This window comes from Palaemon carinicauda, chromosome 27 (assembly GCF_036898095.1).
Source record: "Palaemon carinicauda isolate YSFRI2023 chromosome 27, ASM3689809v2, whole genome shotgun sequence".
In the NCBI taxonomy this organism is placed as follows: Eukaryota; Metazoa; Arthropoda; class Malacostraca; order Decapoda; family Palaemonidae; genus Palaemon; species Palaemon carinicauda.
Window position 1 is genome coordinate 86786105 of NC_090751.1, and position 23714 is coordinate 86809818.

Consider the following 23714-nt stretch of genomic DNA (forward strand, 5'->3'; position numbering starts at 1 on the left):
ATCTAGATTCATAGGTTCCTAGCTCCTGATGTATACTTCTCAGGAACTGAGCCAGGGGTGTATGCATAGGGGTGGCAACAGCAGACACACTCGCTGAGGACACAGAAGAAGTGAAAGACTTCTTTGGTGTCTTCTTGGGTGTTGCTAAGACAGACCCTGGAGAAGGCTTAGCTCTCTTCTTCCACTTAAGGGCATAGGTCTGACACTGCACAGAAGGCCATTACCTACACTCGGCATACGGGAATGATGGCAAACAATCATGACCTCTACAAAATGCAGAGGGACTAAAGATTTACTGTTGGTTTACTCTAAAATCAGTTGCAATGTTCACCCTTTCCCTAGCAAGTATAAATCTCCTGTTTCACATCCATTACAGCAATCAATAGTTGGTATTCACTTCTAGCAAGAAAAAGAAAATGAAAAAGTTTGGTTAAAGGCGCAACGATACGTCTGTACTCGCTGAGGCTAAAAATCAAAGTGAGGTTCCTCCGACAGGTACAGGGGCATAACGTTTTTATCCGACCACACAATCTGTCGTTAACTACCTTGTTAACAAATTCAACAGGTGGTCCAGCTTTCGCTGAAATCATCTCCCTATTTAAAGGATGAAAGGTTTGTATATGCATATGAACAAATTATGATACAGCATATATTTGTAAAGGAATGACTTGCTATTGCAAGATATACATTAATTTATTTCTTAGGTTAATTTTATTTTATAAATTACAAGATTTAGATATGAGTCCACAATAGAATCAGAGTGAGAAGTAAAAGACAAACTATCAAAAATACACAAATTGTAATTTACGGGTTTTAAATGTTTGAAAAAATCTTTAAATAATTTAAATCTAGGTCACATATGTGTACAAAATATAAGCAAAGGTATTTATACAGTATACACTTCGGCAAATACTCAACCACAAACTATATAAATTTTAGATTAATGCAATATTTATGAAATAAAATCTCATACTGATTACTGTATTATGTTAAATTCTAAAAGATGAGTTCATTAAAAGGTAAAATAAATGCAAACCCTAGACGAATGAATATAAATACACCATACCTGCTTTTCTGAAAGACATTGTTGGCGAAGTGTATCAACTATGGCTTTTGCATTAGTGGACCATTGCTCAATAAAAATGTCTACTTTGTCTTGTGATATACCAGCAGCCAAAAGATGATCCTTTAGCAATGCTGGTCGTACCATCCCATGTGCTGCCTGTAATTAGATTATTGCATTCATCATAACAGAATACTGCAATATATAATTGAAGAAAATAAAAGTACAGTAGTGCATTTTTATGGAAAATATGACAAATTTTTAAAACAATTCTTATTATTCTTAACCATACACACCCAAGTTCTTTACTAAAGAAGAAGGATAACAACAAAGCTGGAACATGGCAGTTAAAACTTTCAACGGGGTGTAAACAACTAGCAGGTAGTTACCCTGGAGGCAGTCTGTAACTCACTGTAACCTCAATTGGATTACAGCCGCAATTTACATTAGGGGTTGGTGACAGTAGAAAAGTTTAGGTAAAAACCTCAGGTTTGTATTGTTATTTAAAATATAAATTATTTAACAAATTTTTTATTTGTTCTTACACAAATACGAACCATCGTTCTTTACAATAGGAGACTCATCCCTAGGCTGGAGGAAGCCCCCATTCCAACTGGCTGGAAACTTTACCCAGGAACTCAAGATTCTAACATTTGCAATACCATAAGAATCACGGTTCCTTACGCCTCATGAACCACAAGAAATACTGTGGAAATTATGGCTCATAGAGTTGTTTTTGAGCCAAAAATCCTTAAGAGAATGATGCATTTGCTGAATCATGTTGTGTGTCTGATACGTAACACTCCCCCAGGTAAGGAGTGTGGGGAAAAAACTTCACCATATTTAAGTACAGAATAGCACACCGAGATCAAATCCAGCTGGCATGGTTTCGAAGCTAAACCCAAAAAGAGAAGATTGAAAGGAAAACAAAAGGCCAATCAGAATATCCTTTCATCCCAGACTCATACGTCACCCTTGCTCTTGATCTGATGCTAATGGTTCTGTGAAAGGAGCATAGGTAGCTATTCCATTCACTGTGTGGCTACAGCAGGTCTTGAAGAAGAAAACCTATGGGTCACATCCTACAGGAATAAGATAGTTAACATCGACTGATATTTCTCTGCCTATAAAACCTGCCACAGAGTGATTCTAGAAGGGTGGCAAGTGCTTATTCAGCTGAGCTTGAGTGCTCTTGATCTGATCTCCTTTTGAGGAAGGAATTGTAGCTCTGGTCATTAAGTATTGAATCAGTCTAATGATTATTTCTACCCAGTTTGCGGTAAGGATCTTTGTTTCTGACCATCAATATCGGGTGTGCAAGAAAACGAGATTCGTCCTCATCTTCCAAAATCAGGCATTCAAATGGGGAAGTGGTCAGCAGGAGTCCTCCAGTGCTACCCGTGCCAAACAAGGGGCTACTCCGAGGTCGATGATCTTTTTCATCAATAATCCAACAACTTTTCCTCTACTTGCCAGGAAAACCCCAGCCCAAACAAAAGCTGAATAGACACCCCGAGAGATGTCTTGTTACTGACGTCGGAGATTGCAAGAGCATGCACATCATTGTCTATGTTTTTGGTAAACTTACAAGCGTCAGACCTCGTAACATGTACGAATCATCTCCTTAGCCATGAAAAGATTTAGGAATCTTCCTCTAGAAGCCAGAAGGTTTACTAATCCGTGTAACTAGACTGTAAGGCAGGCCCACCTGATCTTGTAAAGATACCAGCCTCTCGAAGTACATATAAGAGCCAAAGAAGGTGTGAGCATCTTCCATTGATGCTCTCTCAGAGCACTGAGCATCTTGTTGAGGCCTAAAGTGACACCAGCCAGGTTGAATGTTCACTTAGAGGCAGTGTGGAGACAAATGAAAATGACGTGGGAGTTTCAAAGCTGTTGGATGCAGATCTTGAAGGCTGGAATGACTCTGGCTTAGGAGTGATTGAAAAGTAGTTGGTAATTGGAGAGAATTTGAACACTTCAGGATTGAAGAATACTCCAAAGCTGTGCAAATCACCTCCAAACCTACAGTGCCAAGCAAAGTCAATGCTTGGACTTCACAGCTGGGTGAGTAATAAAGAAGTAAGTACAGCTCTATGTTCAAATAATCAGGAACAAAAGTTCCTGAGGCTATGCCAATGGAGGTACACTTCTGGAAGGAAGGCTGCTGAGCCATATTCCTCGCCTCCTATAGAACCCACTCTTAACTGGTCTGCCTGTCCATCGAGAACGCTATCCCTAAGCTAAAAAAGCGTAAGATAGTATTGGAAGATGTCCGGGGACTATCATCTGAATGAGACAATCTTTAAAGATGAGAAGCAGAGAGCCCTCCCCTTTAAGTGTGGAACGTGATCCTAGGATAGGATACGATCCACCCCCGGATTGAATTACTCTTATACCTGAGAGAGTTACTAGAGGCAAAGTACTAACTTCATTGATTCATCCTGAGGTAAAAAAATCTGGTCTAGCGAGAGGTTTGTTATAGCAACAAAGAGTGGGGTAACTCCTGCTTTGTCAAAATTAGTCAAATGGATGAAGCTCTGCTGAAGCACAGGGGAATAGGAAGAGGGGGAGGGAGTAACCGGTCGCAGAGATGCACAGGAAACAACCTACCCGCCACTGGGAGAACATGTCTTTTGGCCCCAGAGGACCTAGGGAGGGGGAGTCATTGCAGACATCACCAGAACACTGACACGCTCTTTATCATTGGCGTTACCAAGGAGACCCTGGCACTGGGGAGCCTACCTGAAAGACCTAAGTGGGCCAAAATTACTCGTTAGGTCACACTCGTCATCACCAGTAGTACAAACATAAAAGAGCCTTTAACCTCCGATGGGGTGCAGCGAACACATAAAGTACACAACATGCCACCGGAACCTGAAGCCCTCCAACATAGGTCTAAGGGCTCCTTGCTTCTGCCGCATACTCCCTGGCACCTGAGAATGAGCTACAGGAGTAAGCTCAGGAGCATCAAAAGCAGATGCACCCAATGGAAAGGAAAAAGCTCTATTTCTCTTGCTCAAAGCATACGCCTGCCACCACAAGGATACCACGACCTACACTTGTCACACAGGAATGATTCAGAACAATCATGTCCCTAGTAAGCAAATTGAGTTTGTGGATTTTCAGCTGGTTTAACAAAAAACATGATGTAAAGTCTAACCTCCCACAATGAGTGTCTTGTTTCACAATAACAATCAACTGCCAGTATTCACTTCTTGAAAGACAAGGAAAGTGAAAAGTTCACTTAAGGGCATATCAGTATGTCTGTACTCGATGAAGCCAAAAACATAAGTGAAGATACATTAAAAGGTAAGGGGGCAAGGGATCCTCACCCTTGCTCCCTGCTGATTAAATGATTCAATGGCCATCTAACTTCCACGATAAAAACATATTCCCTACATAAAGAATGATGGTTTGTATCCACATAGGAACTACCTAATTTCCAAAATTCCAAGCCAGGGGTCGTAAGGACTTGTACAGAGTGCATTTAAAGAGCTTGGAACCTTCGTAACCTCCCAAGATGGTGATCCAAGTTCTCTGAGAGGTCAGGAATGTTCGAAGCTACTCATGAGCATGGACAATTCCCATGACGAGGAGAGGTTTTGGTCTTTCAATCTAAAGATTTAGCTCAAGGCTGAGCAATAGCCTTTTACTGCAGAGACTGAGAGGAGCTTCTCTCGGCAAATGTAGATGAGGAAATAAAAAATTAAGTGTGGAAAGGCTCTAACCAGAGAAGTACTGTACCCCATCTATGACATCAATTGCAGAAGATGGCTTACTTTTCCTGGAAGACAGCTGCAGAGGATTTAGGGAGATATTGCAGTGCCTCGCAAAAAGCTGTTTGCTCGGAGGAGATGCTGGATAGTCCCCACCCATGAAGTGATGGGAGGCCACTGAACTATGGAACCTATAGGCTTACTTTGTTAGTACGTGTGCTGGTTATCGTGTGCATACTGAGTGTTCTTGACGAGTTGGTGATCATGGCGTGGAGGCGATCTAGTGGCAGTAGAAGGCTTAACCTATGCAGGAGATAGTCTCTTCACAGCTGATAGTGGCACTGACGAGGTACACTGAGGTGATCATGTTCTTGGAGATGATTTTGAGTGCGTAGCACGCGTACCATATAATGCACAAGGTAATCATTCGTGTCGTGAATCACAAGGATCTTTTACTAGTGGGCCATCATGCCTAAGGAGGTGATAGTGCCAGTGATCGTATCTATGAAGACATTTATCTTGGATGACTTCATGGACTATCAGAAGAATTTTGATGACCTGGTGATTGTACTCATGGCTTGTTGTCCAAGGGACATCACAAACAGTTCTTTTTTGCTGACAAGGTGAGAGCACCAACAGGGTGAGAAGACTTCTGGGCTCTAGCAGCTGCTAGAACCTCAAATAGTTGCAATGATGAAGGGCCATCATCAATTCAGCAATTATGGCATCGGGAGAGTTTTGGGCGAGAGGCAAGGGGGTATTGCCCTCACTAGTGGACGGCATTACTCCTATCTTGCTCAAGGAACTCCCTGAGGGGAAGGCACTGGTTCACTTCTTCTTACTTCATGCAACAGACTATGCCTCAAATGGAGAAGAACATGCAGCAGACTTGGAACCCGAAAGTGCGATAAAGGAGCTCAAGATTTTCTTAGACATCACCTTGGGCTTTGCCAAGATTGACTCCACTCTTTAACATCATCCTATCCAAAAATCCAGTCCATTGCACAGGAGGCCACTCCCTACACTCAGAACACGTGGAGTCCTGAGAACAGTTATGCCCCTGCAGAAATTACTGTACACAGGTGATGAGGGTCGACCTATTGTTTAGTATGCACCAACCATATCCTAACCTGGGTTTACCATAGCACAACTGCATGTCTGCCCATAGAACTGATATCATCAACAGCAAGCACACAGCAAATAATCTGGAAAGAAAAAGCAGATCATAAATAAAGCCAAAGTAGGACGCTGAGAAGTAAATCTGTTAAGAACGGCAACAGAAGTCAAAGTGAAGGTAGCGTTACCAGTCAGGTGAGAGGGACTTTTATGCCACCCTGCAGCCAACTGTGTTTACCTTATTAAAAAGATTCATAGCCATTCCAGCATTGCTTGTTTTCAACTTTATACAGTTGGGAGTGGGTGGGTTGTTTCTGAGCATTATTACTGAATTTTTAAGTAATACATCTCAAAGAGTTGTTGTTGATGGTCAACATAGTGAATATAGGAATGTGATATCTGGTGTTCCACAGGGTAGTGTTCTCGGCCCATTACTTTTCATCTTATATACACATGATATGTGGTTTAGCCTAGAAAACAAGCTTGTTGCATATGCAGATGATGTTACTCTCTTTACATCAATTCCATCTCCTGAATGAAGATCTAGGGTTGCTGAATCCCTTAATTGAGATCTAGCTAAAATTAGTGCATGGTGCAAATTATGTGGCATGAAGTTGAATCCTATCAAAACTCAAAGTATGATTGTAAGGTCAAGGACAGGGGCTCCTCAACATGCGGATCTCAGCATTGATAATGTTTCTTTAACTTTGCATGACTTTTAAAATTCTAGGAGTGATCCTCGACAGCAAATTTACTTTTGAGAAACACATTAAGTCTGCGTCTTCTTCAATTGCACAAAATATTGGCTTATGGAGAAAGTCTTTTAAGATTTTCAGTGATCATTCTATTCTGAAGAGGTGTTTTAGTTCTTTCATTCTGCCTTGTTTCGAGTATTGTTCGCCTGTCTGGTCTTCAGCTGCTGATTTTCATCTTAATTTCTTGGACAGGAACTTATGGTCTATTAAAGTTCTTATTCCTGATCTAGATATTAATCTTTGGTACTGTCGTTCAATTAGTTCATTATGCATGTTGCATAAGATTTTTCATAATTCTGACCATCCTCTACATTCAGATCTTTCTGGACAGTTCCATCCTGTTCATAATACTAGGCATGCAGTTAATTCTAATAGTCAGGCCTTCTCTATCATGAGGCTCAGTACTACACCGTATTCTAGAAGTTTTATTCCAGCTGTTACCAAGTTGTGGAATGATCTTCCTAATCGGGTAGTTGAATCAGTAGAACTTCAAAAGTTCAAAGTTACAGCAAATGTTTTTATGTTGAACAGGCTGACATAAGTCTTTTTATAGTTATATATTACAGTATTTATCTGTTTTAATGTTGTTAATGCTTTTCAAAATATTTTATTTTAATTTTTCATTGCTTCTTATATCGTATATTTATTTCCTTGTTTCCTTTCCTCACTGGGCTATTTTTTCCTATTGGAGCCCTTGGGCTTATAGCATCTTGCTTTTCCAACTAGGGTTGTAGCTTGGATAGTATTAATAATAATAATAAAGGCCGATTCACACGACCCGTTTTCTTTCTGACAGGCTCGCCGGCGGTTAAGCGGCGTCTAGGTTTCTTACGTGTATTCAAATGCAACTGTTCACACGACCCGTCAGGCAGACGGCTGCCCTCGGACGTCAGCCGTCCGAGTCGGATAGGCTTCCTTCCCAAGAAACCTCGGCCGGTTTGACGGCCGTTAGCCATCCGTCCCAACCAACAGGTTGATGTTGTTTCGTGTTAACGAGGACCTGTATCGTACCTGTTCGTTTCGTGACCTACAAACCTCGATTTTTTTTCATAGTATAGTCATAAAAATTAGAGTTAGGTTGTTGTTGACACCATGTATGAGAGGTTAATTGAACTTGTTCAAGGGTATGAGGAGATGTTAGACATGGCAAACAAGATGTATAGAAATAATTTACATAAACAAAAAATATGGAAAATGACTGTAGAGGCATTAAATAAAACAGGAGGATTTTAATATTCTTGGCATGGTGCATAAAGTATAATGAAGTTGCATAACTTATCTTATCAACACAGTTATCAACCAACATCTTAAAGTGTCAAAATTATCGTAATTTACTCGATCCTCACGTGACAGAGTCTAAGTAAACAATGAAAACCGCGCGCGGATAAACGGATACGGAACGCCTCGTGTGAATGTACAACATTTCAACGGCGGTTAGCCACCACCCAGCCTGTCGGAAAGAAAACGGGTCGTGTGAATCGGCCTTAATTAGGTCACGCTTCTATTAAAGGTAGAAAGTTTGTATTATGTATAGGAATAATTACGCATTACAAAGTTTGATCCTACTCTACTTACCTGGTAAAAATGTAAAATTTTGTATACCTAGTTTCATAGATTTTATCAAGTATTGTATGCAATAAACAACATGCGATATCAAAGAACTAATTTGATATAGAAAGTATGCATTAAATCAAATGAGATTCTTTATTACAGTACTATGTAATGTACAGTACGTACAGTACAAAAGAAAGTTTCTAACCTGTTGTATTATGTGTATTACAGTTTTAATCAGCAACTTAGTTTGGTCTTGAGTGATGGCAAGTGATGAGCTGAGTTTCTCCTCTTCTTCTTCTGTAAATACCTGAAAAAGCAGATTGCTCATCAAAAAAAATTAAGTACTTTGGATTTTTCCTAGCTATACAAACCTGAGTCCTTTAAATAGGGAGTTGATTTTTGCACAACCTGGGATAGCCATTGAATTCACTAACAAGGTAAAGCCTCACGTTGAACTTTGGCTTGGGACTGAAAAGGGTGGTTGCAAAGGGAAATTTAACTAAAGGACTCAAGTTTTTACAGACTAAGAAATATACAAATTACTTTAGAAATTGGCTAATTGTTCCTACTTGTATACAGTAAAAACCTTTTGCCACTTAAATAGGGAAACCCACTGCTTGGTGGGTCGGAAGTCCCCCCAGAACTGAACTGGTTGGTTCTTTTTCTTCCTTGGAAATGACAGTTTGCCTGGTCCCGTACAGAAGCAAAGAAGAGAGCTCCAGCAGCCTCCTATCTGTCTATCATTGGGATGAATCGGCTGAATTGGGCTTGGACTGTCCAAGAAGATTGGTACATGGTCAAAGAAGGGATCCCTTACCCAGAAGGGGACGGCAGTCCAGAATAATATACCTGGTGTATGACGATTAATATGTTGGTATAATTCTCCCCCTCATTAGGATGAATGGGGCAATAATTCTTTAGAAATGTTATTTTCATTAGTAAAATAAATTTTTGAATATACTTACCCGATAATCATGTAGCTGTCAACTCCGTTGCCCGACAGAATTCTACGGAAGGGATACGCCAGTGATCGCTATACAAGAGGGGGGTGTACTCACAAGCGCCACCTGTGGCCAGGTACTGCAGTACTTCTTGTTGACACCACCTCAATTTTTCCTCGGTCCACTGGTTCTATGGGGAGGAAGGGTGGGTCAATTAAATCATGATTATCGGGTAAGTATATTCAAAAATTTATTTTACTAATGAAAATAACATTTTTCAATATTAATCTTACCCGATAATCATGTAGCTGATTCACACCCAGGGAGGTGGGTGAAAACCAGTGTACATGTATATCAAGAAGCTAAGTATCCCGTATTTCATATTATCAGTTATTCAAAATAACAATGAAATCATAAGTACCTGGTAAGGAAGTCGACTTGAGCCATTACTCTGCCTTAAATAAGTTCGTCTTCCTTACTGAGCGCAGCGTTCCTCTTAGGAGGCTGAACAACTCTAAGGTGCTGAAGTATCAAGGGCTGCAACCCATACTAAAGGACCTCATCACAACCTTTAACCTCGGCGCTTCTCAAGAAAGAATTGACCACCCGCCAAATCAACAAGGATGTGGAAGGCTTCTTAGCCGACCGTACAACCCATAAAAAGTATTCAAGAGAAAGGTTAAAAGGTTATGGGATTATGGGAATGTAGTGGCTGAGCCCCCGCCTACTACTGCATTCGTTGCTACGAATGGTCCCAGGGTGTAGCAGTACTCGTAAAGAGACTGGACATCTTTGAGATAGAATGATGCGAACACTGACTTGCTTCTCCAATAGGTTGCATCCATAACACTCTGCAGAGAACGGTTCTGTTTGAAGGCCACTGAAGTAGCCACAGCTCTCACTTCATGTGTCCTTACCTTCAGCAAAGCAAGGTCTTCTTCCTTCAGATGAGAATGTGCTTCCCTAATCAGAAGCCTGAATAGTAAGAAACTGAGTTCTTAGACCTTGGAAAAGAAGGCTTCTTGATAGCACACCATAAGGCTTCTGATTGTCCTCGTAAAGGTTAAGACCTTTTTAGATAGTACCTAAGAGCTCTAACTGGGCAAAGTACTCTCTCCAGTTCATTCCCCACCAAGTTGGACAGGGTTGGGATCTCGAACGACTTAGGCCAAGGACGTGAAGGAAGCTCGTTTAGCAAAAACCGAGCTGCAAGGAACATGTAGCCGTTTCAGATGTGAAAACTATGATCCTGCTGAAGGCGTGGATCTCACTTACTCTTTTAGCTGTTGTCAAGCACACGAGGGAAAGAGTTTTTAATGTGAGGTCCTAAAAAGAGGCTGATTGGAGAGGTTCAAATCTTGATGACATAAGGAACCTTAGGACCACGTCTAGATTCCAGCCTGGAGTGGACAACCGACGTTCCTTTGAGGTCTCAAAAGACCTAGGGAGGTCCTGTAGATCTTTGTTGGTGGAAAGATCCAAGCCTCTGTGGCGGAAAACCGCTGCCAACATACTTCTGTAACCCTTGATCGTAGGAGCTGAAAGGGATCTTACTTTCCTTAGATGTAACAGGAAGTCAGCAATCTGGGTTACAGTGGTACTGGTTGAGGAAACTGCATCGGTCTTGTACCAGCTTCGGAAGACTTCCCCTTGAGACTGATAGACTCTGAGAGTGGATGTTCTCCTTGCTCTGGCAATCGCTCTGGCTGCCTCCTTCGAAAAGCCCCTAGCTCTTGAGAGTCTTTCGAAAGTCTGAAGGCAGTCAGACGAAGAGCGTGGAGGTTTGGGTGTACCTTCTTTACGTGAGGTTGACGTAGAAGGTTCACTCCTAGAGGAAGAGTCTTGGGAATGTCGACCAGCCATTGCAGTACCTCTATGAACCATTCTCTCGCGGGCCAGAGCGGAGCCAACCAACGTCAGCCGTGTCCCTTTGCGAGAGGAGAACTTCTGAAGTACCCTGTTGACAATCTTGAATGGCGGGAATGCATACAGGTCGAGATGGGACCAGTCCAGCAGAAAAGCATCCACGTGAACTGCTGCTGGGTCTGGAATCGGAGAACAATACAACAGGAGTCTCTAGGTTATCGAGGTAGCGAACAGATCTATGGTTGGCTGACCCCACAGGGCCCAAAGTCTGCTGCAAACATTCTTGTGAAGGGTCCACTCTGTGGGGATGACCTGACCCTTCCGGCTGAGGCGATCTGCCATGACATTCATACCGCCCTGAATGAACCTCGTTACCAGCGTGAGCTTTCGATCTTTTGACCAGATGAGGAGGTCCCTTGCGATCTAGAACAACTTCCACGAAAGAGTCCCTCCCTGCTTGGAGATGTAAGCCAGGGCTGTGGTGTTGTCAGAGTCCACCTCCACCACCTTGTTAAGCTGGAGGGACTTGAAGTTTATCAAGGCCAGAAGAACCGCCAACAACTCCTTGCAATTGATGTGAAGTGTCCTTTGCTCCTGATTCCATGTTCCCGAGCATTCCTGTCCGTCCAAAGTCGCACCCCAGCCCGTGTCTGATGCGTCCGAGAGGAGACGGCGGTCGGGTTTCTGAACAGCCAAAGGTAGACTTCCTTGAGAAGAAAGCTGTTCTTACACCACGCGAGAGTAGACCTCCTCTCTTCGGAAACAGGAACTGAGACCGTCTCTAGCGTCATGTCCTTTATCCAGTGAGCAGCTAGATGATACTGAAGGGGGCGGAGGTGGAGTCTCCCTAACACGATGAACAGGGCCAGCGATGAAAGTGTCCCTGTTAGACTCATCCACTACCTGACTGAGCATCGGTTCCTTCTCAGCATGCTCTGGATGCATTCTAGGGCTTGGAAGATCCTTGGGGCCGACGGAAAAGCCCGAAAAGCTCGACTCTGAAGATCCATACCCAGGTAGACAATGGTCTGGGATGGGACGAGCTGGGACTCCTCAAAATTGACCAGGAGGCCCAGTTCCTTGGTCAGATCCATAGTCCATCTGAGAATCTCCAGACAGCGACGACTTGAGGGAGCTCTTAAAAGCCAGTCGTCTGACGGAGCCGGACACAAGATCATGGTACTGCTGCACAGTCTGTGAACTGTCAACCATGGGGAAGCGAGGAAGTACAGTGACAACCCGAAGCTGTCTAGACTGTCTGGGTCGTACAGACAACTCCTTATCGGGTTGCTGAGGTTGCCGCACTGCGTCACAACAAGTCACTTCTGCTGGTTGTTGAACGTCTTCCCAGTGACACACTGACTCCGTAAACAAAAAATCCTCTAACAAGGACTAAGCTTGGACTGCATGTCTTGCAACACAGCTCAAGGTCTATGGGAGCAGGTGTGGTAACAGACGGGGTTAGCGACTGAAGTGGAACCATTACCTTCCCTGGAAGCATGTTATGCTTAAATAAAAGTCCATAGGAGGCTACGCAGCTAAAGGCTCCTCTCCAAATGACAGAGTCCTCAAGGGAATATCAGAAGGAGGGAGAAAAGCACTTTCTCATCTACAGGGACCATATCCGAGAAAAGCTAAGTTCTCTCAGTGAGGGTTTCACTGGTGCAAAAGCAGCAGACTAGAAGGCAACGTTATGAAACTGCTTGACAGTCTAGTGAGTTGGCAACAACCAAAGATGTGTGACTGAGAAGCATGCGGTAAGGTATGCAGAGCATGCTGTATGCAGAGCATGCTGTATGCAGAGCATGCTGTATGTAGAGCATGCTGTAAGGTAAGCAGAGCATGTTGCATGGCGGGTAACATTTCTCAAAATTCCATGACCAGTGCTAGATTGAGTAATATCGCATTACTGTCCATTGAAAGTGCACGTGCCGAGGGAATTGATTTAGACTGTTTTGTTGATGAATTTGATAGCCGGCATGATAATCGTAGAATTAAGCTGCACTAAATATACGTACTATAATCTACTTCACCTCAGGAAAGGGAAACTCGCCCTGTTGGCAACACTGCATTACTTCATGCATGCTTGCATGGGGTTTTAATATCAACATAATATTTACATTATATTCATAACTCATGATTCATTTTTGTTTTGAAGATATTTTTGCCATATTTTTGCGATTTTGTTAAAAATATATTGCAAGGAATACATATATATTTTTTTTTTTTTTTTTTTTTTAAGTAATACGAATAACCTCCATTATCATAATGTTTGTGTAGGCATACATGTATATGTTTTACAAATGCAAGTTATGAAAGTAATGAGGTGTTATTATTGTCATTTGTTATTTCAAAGTTGAATGGGAAGAGGCTCAAGCTGAGGAGAAAGTGGCAGATGCATGCGTTGAGGTGGCTGACTCATAGCATGAGGTTCCTGCCTCAAGAGTTGCGCTTGCCTCAAGGGTTGAGGTGGATGCGCAGTAGCAGGTTCCTGTCTCACGAGTTGAGGTTCTTGAGGTGTGAGCTGCGAGAGTTGAGGTAGCGGCTGCGCAGAACGCAGTTCCTGTCTCACGAGTTGAGGTTCTTGAGGTGCTAGCCTCAAGAGTTGAGGCTCTCGCCTTGAGGAAAGTTGAGGTAGCAGCTGCGAGAGCTGAGGTGGCTGCCTCAAGGATGGTAGAGGTTGTCGTACCTCAAGAGGTTGTTGGTCTAACTGCAAGAAACTCTTGCCTCAAAGGAAGAGGAGGATGTAAGGCATAAGACTCCTGTTCCCATTGTTGAGGTTGCCTTAAGGAAGGTGGAGGTTGCTGCACAACGCTGGTAACTGGCAACTCCCAACGCGGCAGCTCACGCATGGAGGTAGCCTGAGGAACCTCAACCTCATACGTCTGGCAGATTGTACTGCGCAGAGGAGGAGGAGCGTTCGCAGGAGGAGGTGTATTAACCTCCTCTGCCTGAAACTCCTGCATCAACACCGCAAGCTGAGACTGCATTGACTGCAGCAAAGACCACTAGAGTTTAAGAAAGACAACAACAAACGGAGCTACTGTCCGTTGAGACTGAGGGTCTAAAACAGCTGGTGCGGCAACAGACGGAGCTACTGCCTGTTGCGATACCACCTTGCCTCTCTGGGAGGTGTGCAGTTGGCGTACTGCAGCAAGTCCGAACTGACCCAGTGCTAATGGCTACACCTAGGAGTTGGACTTGTGCGGAAGGGACCGACTTGCACTTAAAAGCTGCAAGATTGGTCCATGGTTTCTGCGAGAAACCTCTACCGCAGACGAGGAAAGAAAGGGCTCTCTCGTCTTTGTGTGGGTGGGGTGATCACGTCGGCAACGTGTGTAGATACACCCGAAACCACGGAGGGAAAAACGTCTGTTCGTCGATCAAGGCCTGCTGAACCCATAAGTCCTTCGACATTACTTCTCCCCTGGGCTTGGGAGCTTGTAAGAGGTCCCAGACTAGGCGAACAACTGGCACGAACAGACGAACCCTCGAACGCAACACTGTAACACTTTGCGCTTATCACTTATCACTTTTGATTTTCTGTTTGCACTTATTTCACTGAACTCGAAACTTTAAGTGGTTTGTACCTGAAACACGCAATTCTATCCTTCCTTAAAAGTTAATAATTGCGAAAACAGAATTACAATGTAACAGAAAAATCTAATGAAAGATAAATAATTCAGTGGCTGGAAAGAGACTAAACACTAGATCAAATAAACTACGTTTAAAATCTCTCACCGCATAAAGCTTGAGAACAAGAATAAAACTCTAGAAACGTTTACCTTCTTCCCCTAAAGAGACTAGGGAGAAGAGCAAAAACGATAACAACGTTACTCGCTTGAACGAAACGTTTATCCTCCTCTCTCTCCCTCCGTCTCTATCTCTCTCTCTCTCTCTCTCTTGACTTAGAACCTGAGAGAAGAGCCCAATCATATATATCGTTAAAACATATTATTGTTAAAGGAAAAAAACTGAAAGATTTCCCAAATAAAAAGTTCCTTTATTAGAATTAAAACCATTAAGCTAAGAAAGAATGAACAAAACGCTAGAAACGGTTTACTCTTACTGCAACGTGACACCGTGAAAATTCTCTCTCTATCGTAACGATAGAGCGCAAGTTGAACGTTCTGAACGTCAACAACTGCAGAGACAAAACAAAACGTTAGTTCCACTTTGAAAACAGTTACGAGACTATCAAAGAAATTCTTTCAAAAACATTAAAATAGCATAATATGTTAACAGGTAAAACCGAAATGACGGGCTCAATGTTAATTAACTTCGGTACAAGAAAAGACCGCCTAGTATTAGGAAAGGTCGAATATAAACAAATATAAAAATTAATTTTAATAAGTTTATAAAAAAGGAAGTTAATCGAAGAGGCCTATAAAAGGCGGAGAGATATAAAATAAATCTATAACTTTTGTTAAGCAAAATTAAGAAAGAGAGTCTATACTCTCTTAGACACCAACACTTCCGTCTAAGGGAAGGGTCGGCCATCTAAAGGTGAAAGAGAGTTCATACTCTCTTCGTCACCATAATTAATCAAATTAATTCCAAAAGCTAGCTAAGCTAATAATAAAACTTCCTGAATAGCGAAAGCTAAAATCTAGACCAAATACATCACCAAATCGTGAGCAAAAACTCCAGAATCAACAGCGTATCCATGTAGGTCTAGCCGGAGGCACGACAGAGGAAAAATTGAGGTGGTGTCAACAAGAAGTACTGCAGTACCTGGCCACAGGTGGCGCTTGTGAGTACACCCCCCTCTTGTATAGCGATCGCTGGCGTATCCCTTCCGTAGAATTCTGTCGGGCAACGGAGTTGACAGCTACATGATTATCGGGTAAGATTAATATTGAAAATTAAAGAATGGTGCTCAGGAGTGTAACTTACCAGTATCAAGTCAGATCCAGCATGTAACGTTTTTAACAGATTCGTCCCCAAGAGAGGGGAAATAAAAATAAAGTAGAAGAGCCAGTCATTCTACCATTCATTCCAGACTTACATCTACTGTATGTGTTACCATAGACAAAGGTCTCAAGGGATTATTTGTTGGTACATTCTCGAAGGTAAAAGGCTGTGAAGGTGCATCTCCTCTCAGTCACCATCCAATGTTTCACAGAGAGAGGGGATGGAGAAGGTCTTGAAACAGGTATTATGCGGTGGTGGGTTCTCCACAAAACCAGCACAAATTAAAGGAGACCTCCTTCCACCCCTCAGCCTATGTGACTAAGCAAAAGACACCAAGAAACTCGCCTATGTTAAAGCTACCAAAAAGACAGCCTTGAGAGTTAGATCTCTGTCTGATGACCTTCTCAAAGGTTCACACTGGATATGCATAAGAACCTTGAGAACAAGGGTCATGTCCCACTTTGTGGGCCTTAGATCCCAGGATGGGCAAATCTCCTCGAAGCTCCTTATAAGCATAACCAACTCCCACAAGGAAATGTCCATAACCTACGGTCAAAAGACCAAGCCTAAGGTTGAGTAGTAGCCTTTAACAGTCCCAAGTGAGAGGCACTTCTCTTGGCGAAGGAATAGGAGGAAATCCACAGTCTGTGCTAGAGTTACTACAACCGGAGAAGTATCCCTTCTACAGCACCAATTGCGGAAGCTAGCCCGCTACACTTGGTAGACTGCTGTAGAGGATCATCCCTAGTACAGTCCTCAGACATCTGTGCAGTGCCTCGCAAAAAGCCTTTTGCTCGGAGGAGATGCTTGGTAGCCTTTGGATGGGTGGTACCTCTGAAGATGAGGCTGACAGAGTGTCAACCCCTGTGTAGTTCTCTAGGGGACCTTGATTAGAAGTGCTAATACATAGGGATACCACTTGGCATGAGGCCATCTGGGAGCTACCAGGATTATCCCGAGTCCTGGCGTAATCAATACATGGTTGAATAAAGGGTAGATTAGGCTGAATAGAAAAAGGGCATAGTGCCCAGGTGATCCCATGGGTGTTGGAAGGCATCTTCAAACACTGCCCATGAGTGTGTAATGAGGAAGCAAAACATGGGTAGCTTCCTGTTTAACCATGTGGCAAACAGATTAATCTCTGGTGAACCCCACAGGGCAAGAAGCCTCTTTGCTACGCACAGATATAGGGACCACTCTGAATCTACAACCTGTCCCTGACGACTGAGTGTGTCTTCCTAGTACAGGGTACATTCTTCTGATTTGGAATTTAGCTGGCTGACATCTCTACATCATAGAACGTCACACAGGCTTGGCCCTAGCTTGTTGACAGAAGTTATTACAGTGGTGTGGTCGCTCATCAACACTACCAAGTGCCTCCTCAAACATTCTTACATTTCTAGGACGTTGATGCGGATACATTTCTTCTTGGAATCATATACCTGAGATGATCAGGTCATTCAGGAGAGTGTCACACCTCCTTCAACACAGTTGCATGTCTAAAGACAGAGAGCCGAGTGCAACTTCTCTGATGAGAGTTTCCTCATTCAGCAATCAGATAAGATTGACCCGAGCCTCTGTCCTACTGGAACTGGAAGGAACAGAAGGCACCTGTATCAAACAAGTCTCTCTAGAAAAGAAAGGTGGCAGAGAAGACTGCCAGCGCTGAGCTTAGACTTCTACCTTGAACAGAAATGATCGTGCAAAATCCTTGAGCTTGCTGATACAATCGTCTGACAGAAAGACTGGCTGCTGTGGTGTCTATCAGCATGCCCAAGTACTTCAACCTCTGCTTCAGTATGAAATTTGACTTCCGGTTTATCACAATCCCCAGATCGTAGCAAAATCTGCAAATCCAATCTCGATCCTGTAGTAACTGCCTTGCTGAGGAGACCAGGATGAGCCAAATGTCAAAATACTGTACATATCTCTTGCAAGTGGACCCAAGCTCCTACCAAGGTGAACATCTGAATGAACACCTGGGGAGCTTTACATAGTCCAAAGCACAGAGTCTTAAACTGGTACACCATACAGTACGGGGAGAAGCAGAGGTACTTTTGAGAGGACTGATGCACAGGTACTAGAAATTACACATCCTTCAACTCCTCTGAGAAACTGAAGAATCCCTCTCTGATGGAACACAGCACAGAACGTAGTGTTTCCATAATGAACTTTATTTGTCGAAAAAATTTGTTCGGTGCAGAGAGGTCGATGACCGGTTTACAGTCCCCAGTTGACTTCTCCGCCCGGAAGAGTTGCTTATAGAAGCTTGAAGACTTGTCTCAAACGACTTTGAGCGCATTCTTCTTCAACATCCTTCCACCTGTCTGCTAGGCCTTTTGGTAATTTTGGAGGATCAGACTAGAACTATATAGGTAAGTGGAATACGGGGCAACAACAGTCATGAAAAGGTAGTAAGTAACCCTCCAGAAGGGCACTCATTACCCATTGTTTGGCCCCGTTTCTATGTCAGGTTGCCCAATGGCATTACAGGCATCTACCTCATCTCAACAGCAGGAGAAGGGGAACACCGGCACCAAGCATTTCCCTCTCCCCCTTCTTCCCATCGCTGCCCTCCCTAAAGGAACCAGGATGGGGAGCTCAAAAGGGCTGTGCATGCACAAGCTCATTTTGTATAAAGTTGTGAGCAGTCTGGATAGGGGTCTGGGAACAGGCACAGGGCCCTTCCTAGCACCTGATCACAAAGGGTTGGGTGAACCAAAGGATTTGGCTGCAGCTGCCATCAAAGGGCCAGGGATCTTAAAAGAAACTGTGCTCTGGATCAGAGAGTCCTGCAAAGCACTTCTTCACCTCTCCAATGCCAACTGGACACAACTCCTTGGAAGGAGAGACATTTCTGCCCGCAGCGAAGAGTTTTAAAGCAAAAGAGTTATTCTGGGCTAAATTATTTTGAGAAATAGGAAACCCAGTTGGCTCATTGGTTGGCTGACTGGTATGCAAGAAAGGTCACTGCCTTACCACAGAACTGCACAAGACTCGTGTACTCCTTCAAAGACTCCGGGGTTGAAAACCCTCTTGAATTTGCAAAGTATGTCACTGCACCTGACCATTGGTTAAACCAAGAGACAGCTTGGAGGGAGACTATTGCCGACAATTTCACAGTCGCCGACTGAGAGGCAAAGAAGGAGAGCTCCCCTGCCAGTGAGCAGGCAATCCCTTGGGCCTGGCAACGGCAATGATGGAGCCGTGATACTGAGCTTTGGTCCCGACCCCAGCACCACAGTTGCCCACTGCCCATCCCAGAAAGAGAAGTCATAAGGAGCATTTTCATTACAACCATGTTTGGCCTTCCTGGACTTCTTCAAACTCTTCCTCTCCTTCTACTTCATCTTAGAAGAAGCATCAGTATTGGAGTCGAAGGAAGAAGAAGACAAGAAGGAGTCAGAGGAGGAAGAAGAATGCTCACATTTCTTCCTCTTCCCAACCTTAAGCTCAGGCTCTACAAGCAGTCAAGGTCTGAGCGACCAGTGACAACAACACTACCCCGAGGGGAAGAACCACACGGGGGTGATGAAAGACACACTCATAGGGGCACACAAAACAGCAACAAGCAGGGTTACAGGCACGCTCTTAAACTTATTAGGGACCTTGTCTCCAACCACTGCCAAGTCTCTCTCTCTCTCCAAACTTTCTCTCCTCACCCAGCCACTACTCTCACTGGGTCTTTTCCCCTGTCCTCAGCCTCAACCTTAAGCTTACCTGGGACTTTTATCTCCCACTCTTTTTGTGCTGCAAAATTCTTCCACACTCCTCACCCAGTCCCTAATGCTCAGTGGGTCTAATTACTGTACTATTAAAATTTTTCTTTCTTCTACTGCCACTTCTGTTCAATAAATCCTTAATCCTGTATTTAAGTCATAGATAGTTATGGCCTGTCCAAATTATACCCAAAAATATATAAACATGCCAATATAAGAAAAAGCAAATTGACTAAGTCCTCAGCTCTGTTGAAGACTGCACCTATGGCCTTGCTCTCAGGCTGAACTTGACTTAAAACAGCAAATGCTCCTTAGTGGAATATAGCTCTTATGAATCCAGCCATCCAGGTCAAGGTCAATAAACTGAGACTTTTGACTCCCATCATTATCATCAACTCTCTCACTCAAACTCTTCCTACTCCTCATCCAGTCCCTTTGACTCACTGGGTCTTACTGCTATCAATCAGATCTTTTTACCTCCTCCCGTGCAGGTATCAGTGGGTACAGAGGTCTAGGCCTCTACTGTTTTTCTTCCGGCTCCCTTATGGGTCCTGATCTTTGGCTTAAAGATGCTGGGCTTAGGCTGCCCCTTAACCCCTCCCTTCTGCTGTGTAGTTTTAAGCAAACTGATTCCCACGTTCAATTATAGATACGTTTTTTAAAAGAAAATTGACCAGGTCTTCTGCACTGCTGAAGACCGACCCATAGTCTTGCACTCAGGGCTGAGCCAGACTGCAAATAAGCATTTACTCTTAGGGCAGAGCTGCTTGTCAATTCTTGACCACATCAGGTGAAATTACAGTAACCTGTGCGGGCTATGACTTCTAGTCTAAGAGCTCTCACCCAGAGATAACCTCCAGGCAATCTAAACACATGCACAATAAGCAGGGGCTACAGGCCCAAGACTTCCAGCCACATGGGTCGGTGTGACGTGCATAGGGGAAGGGCTGGCTAACACAGGATTGACCGGGTCAGGGATGATGAACGAGATAACCCTAAGCAGCAGCACAACACACATTTTCGGTCCTGGGACCGACTTATGCCAACCTCAGACATGACAATTTTATGTGCCAGCGCTTTTTACACTGGCATGGGTGTCCCCTTTCTTTTGGCTTAGGTGGGGTGTACAACAGGGGACGCCAACCAGGTCATTGACACTGGGAGAATAACCATGACTTTCACCACAGGTAACACCATGGGAGACACTGGCACTGGGGGTACCAGGGGAGAAGTAGCCTTAGCTATCAACTCCCTCAACAAAGTCATGGAGGGACTACCTGAAAGACCTAAGGATACTCAAACCTTCCTCAAGTCAAACTCGTCGTCAGTTGTCTGCACGGAAACAGGTGAAGTACAGTACTTCCAACCTCCATTAACCTTCTTGGTTCTTCATATAATCCAAAAAAGGCAAGGGAGATCCTTTATATCCTAGCTAAATAGATTATGACAAAAGTAAAATTAGATGTTTAGTTGCTGTATGAATGCACTGAACTTTACAATTTAAAGACTAAAAAGACTTAGTGACACCAATTAGCATCAATCCATCTATCTATCACCATAAAATTATAGCTTTTGGCTAATGAAACTCAACAAGATCCTCTACCACAAAGGTCTTATCAATAATGTAACATTTTACCTGTCATCAATCATTAATTCAGACCAGTGTTTGTTATCATGACTAGATGATAGTGCCAGAGTTAGTCCTCTTTATAAAGTAAAAAATTAAAAACTATAAGATTCATTCACTGACCTGTAAACGGTTTGAAATAAACGCTGTGCATATTCGATTCAGTAGACCATTAAACTTTGTAGAATCTGTGTTGTTCATCAGAGATATCCCTTCCTGAAGTCTGAAAAATTGAAAAAAATAAATGTGCAATGAAATGAACAGCACTGCATACCATGTTTCCCCATTTAATAACTAGAAGCACAAAGAAAAACAAAACACTTTAATATCTTATAACTTACAAATCCCATCTTGTGACATTTAAAATAATATACAATATTAAATGTTAAGTAACAAATCACTATTACAGAACTAAAGACGAGACAACATGATGATATAACAATGTGTAAGCAAATATGCAGCCTTCAGCACATCAGGCAGCTAATATACAGCCAAAAAATAGCAGGTAGTTTCACCAAAATACAAACCATTGTCTCATATATATTTAAGTTTGATTCAGAATGCAATAGCAGGTAGTTTTACTAAAATACAAACCATTGCTTCTTAAAGGTTTAAGATTTGACTCAGAATAGGTGACTATATGCCGTCATTATTTCCAATTATAAAAATAATTTGCTGGCTTCACAGGTACAGTAGATCATGAGAGTGATATGATAACAATTATACCCATCAAAGAATCACTAATCTCCTAAGCTTCAACCCATTACCTCTAATGATTAGTTAAAATGACAATATCATATCACTATCATCACTCTGGGCATAGCACCATCTAAAGACCTACGTGTAAGGCACCAACATCTGACATCCACCTAAAATACAATCAATACTAAGCCAGTTGCAATAATGCTGAAATAATAGTAAATCTTAACTTATATGTTGCATGTAGTAAACACTGAACTCTACCAGAATTCCCATAGCCGAACCTGGGATGACATTGTCCATACTCGATGGAAGGTTTTGTTCCCCTCTAACTGTCTTTTAACTAGATAGACTTAGGACACTTATGCTTCTGATCATATCATATTCATGTGTCTCTAAAAAGCATACAGGCAAATTTATAACCTCTTATCCTAACCTAATAATAAAAAAAATTGATTATCTTTGAGCAACATTTTAGTAATTAGATAAATTGGTTTCATTGTAGTAAATTACATGGTAATGTAACCTAGGAAAAAAACTACTGTTTCTTATAGAAAAAATTACGCTCTCTTCGAAAATGACACTCGTTCCCGTCGCAAATTAATAGTTTCAGAAATAAATATACATCTATATCCTCCGATAATGGGGGACCCCCAGTGGGAACTCGGGGTTTTGGGTGGGGAAAACATACTGGGGAATCGATATATAAACGTAAAACAAGCCTTTTCTTCTCTATACATTACCTTCTTGAAATTATAATAACTGGAGGAAAATACAAAACAGTATATCTGGACAAACTTTGGAGGCGCCGTTACAAAGATTGTGTCATGAAAAAATACAGTAACCAGTGCTGCCAACGTCCGATGTAGATCAAATGTTATTTTGTAACCTGTCATACTACTAGGCTAGGTTAGGTGGGTTTGTTAGGTTCTGTGCCCTTTTTGTACATTTTATATATTGAGTAAAACTTATATGGAGAAATTATTTAATATATGGAAATATTTATCATTACTATCTTTAGTAATGTCAACGTCCCGTTGGTAACTCTGTGTACCATACGTCAACGTTGGTAACACTGTGTATTATTGGTAACGTTGCTAATGTTATCGTTCGTTCGAGAAGTGACACCGTGCATCTTAAAGAATTGGTTGATCTGTTTGTTTCCGATTGAAATGAACATCAAATTCGCTTAATTCACGTTATTTACTAAAGGAAAACAATTATATTTCGTTTCCCCACCCAAAACCCCGAGTTCCCACTGGGGGTCCCCCATTATCGTAGGATATAGATATATGACAAATTCGAAGATAATTTGTATTTTTCCTAACCATACAAACCTTAGCTATTTACAAAGGGTTATTACTTTTAGCGTAGCTGAAATGGCGAGCCATTAGAATTTAACGAGGGTGTATTACCCCCGCGCTAGTTAGCGGGGGGGTAGGGGAGTGGTAGCTAGCTACCCCTCCTCCCCCTCACACACAGGTGAATACTCACTTTCACTTAGAGGTAGGACTTGTCTTGGGGGACAGGGCTGGCGGGCAAATATGTGTAAATAGCTAAGGTTTGTATGGTTAGGAAAAATACAAATTATCTTCGAATTTGTCATTTGTTCCGTAACCGAAATACAAACCACGCTATTTACAAAGGGTGACTTATCCCTTAGGAAGGGTGGAAAGTCCCCAGCCATACTGGCTTTGGCTTTACCCGGGGACTCAGAATCCGAGTGAGTCGCACTCGAGAA

At 42.7% G+C, this 23714-nt stretch overlaps 1 protein-coding gene across 1 annotated transcript in view; it reads right to left on the reverse strand.

The window, feature by feature from the left end:
• The window catches only part of LOC137621229 (COMM domain-containing protein 10-like), a 45550-nt gene extending 24057 nt beyond the window's left edge, over positions 1-21493 (reverse strand). Inside the window, exons 1-3 of the mRNA XM_068351627.1 lie at positions 21398-21493; positions 8413-8514; positions 1067-1222 (exon numbers count right to left, since the gene is read on the reverse strand). Of these exons, the coding sequence (XP_068207728.1) occupies positions 1067-1222; positions 8413-8514; positions 21398-21475 (336 nt within the window). The 5' untranslated portion in view covers positions 21476-21493. The remainder of the gene's footprint in view (positions 1-1066; positions 1223-8412; positions 8515-21397) is intronic.
• Positions 21494-23714: the final 2221 nt, after the last annotated feature.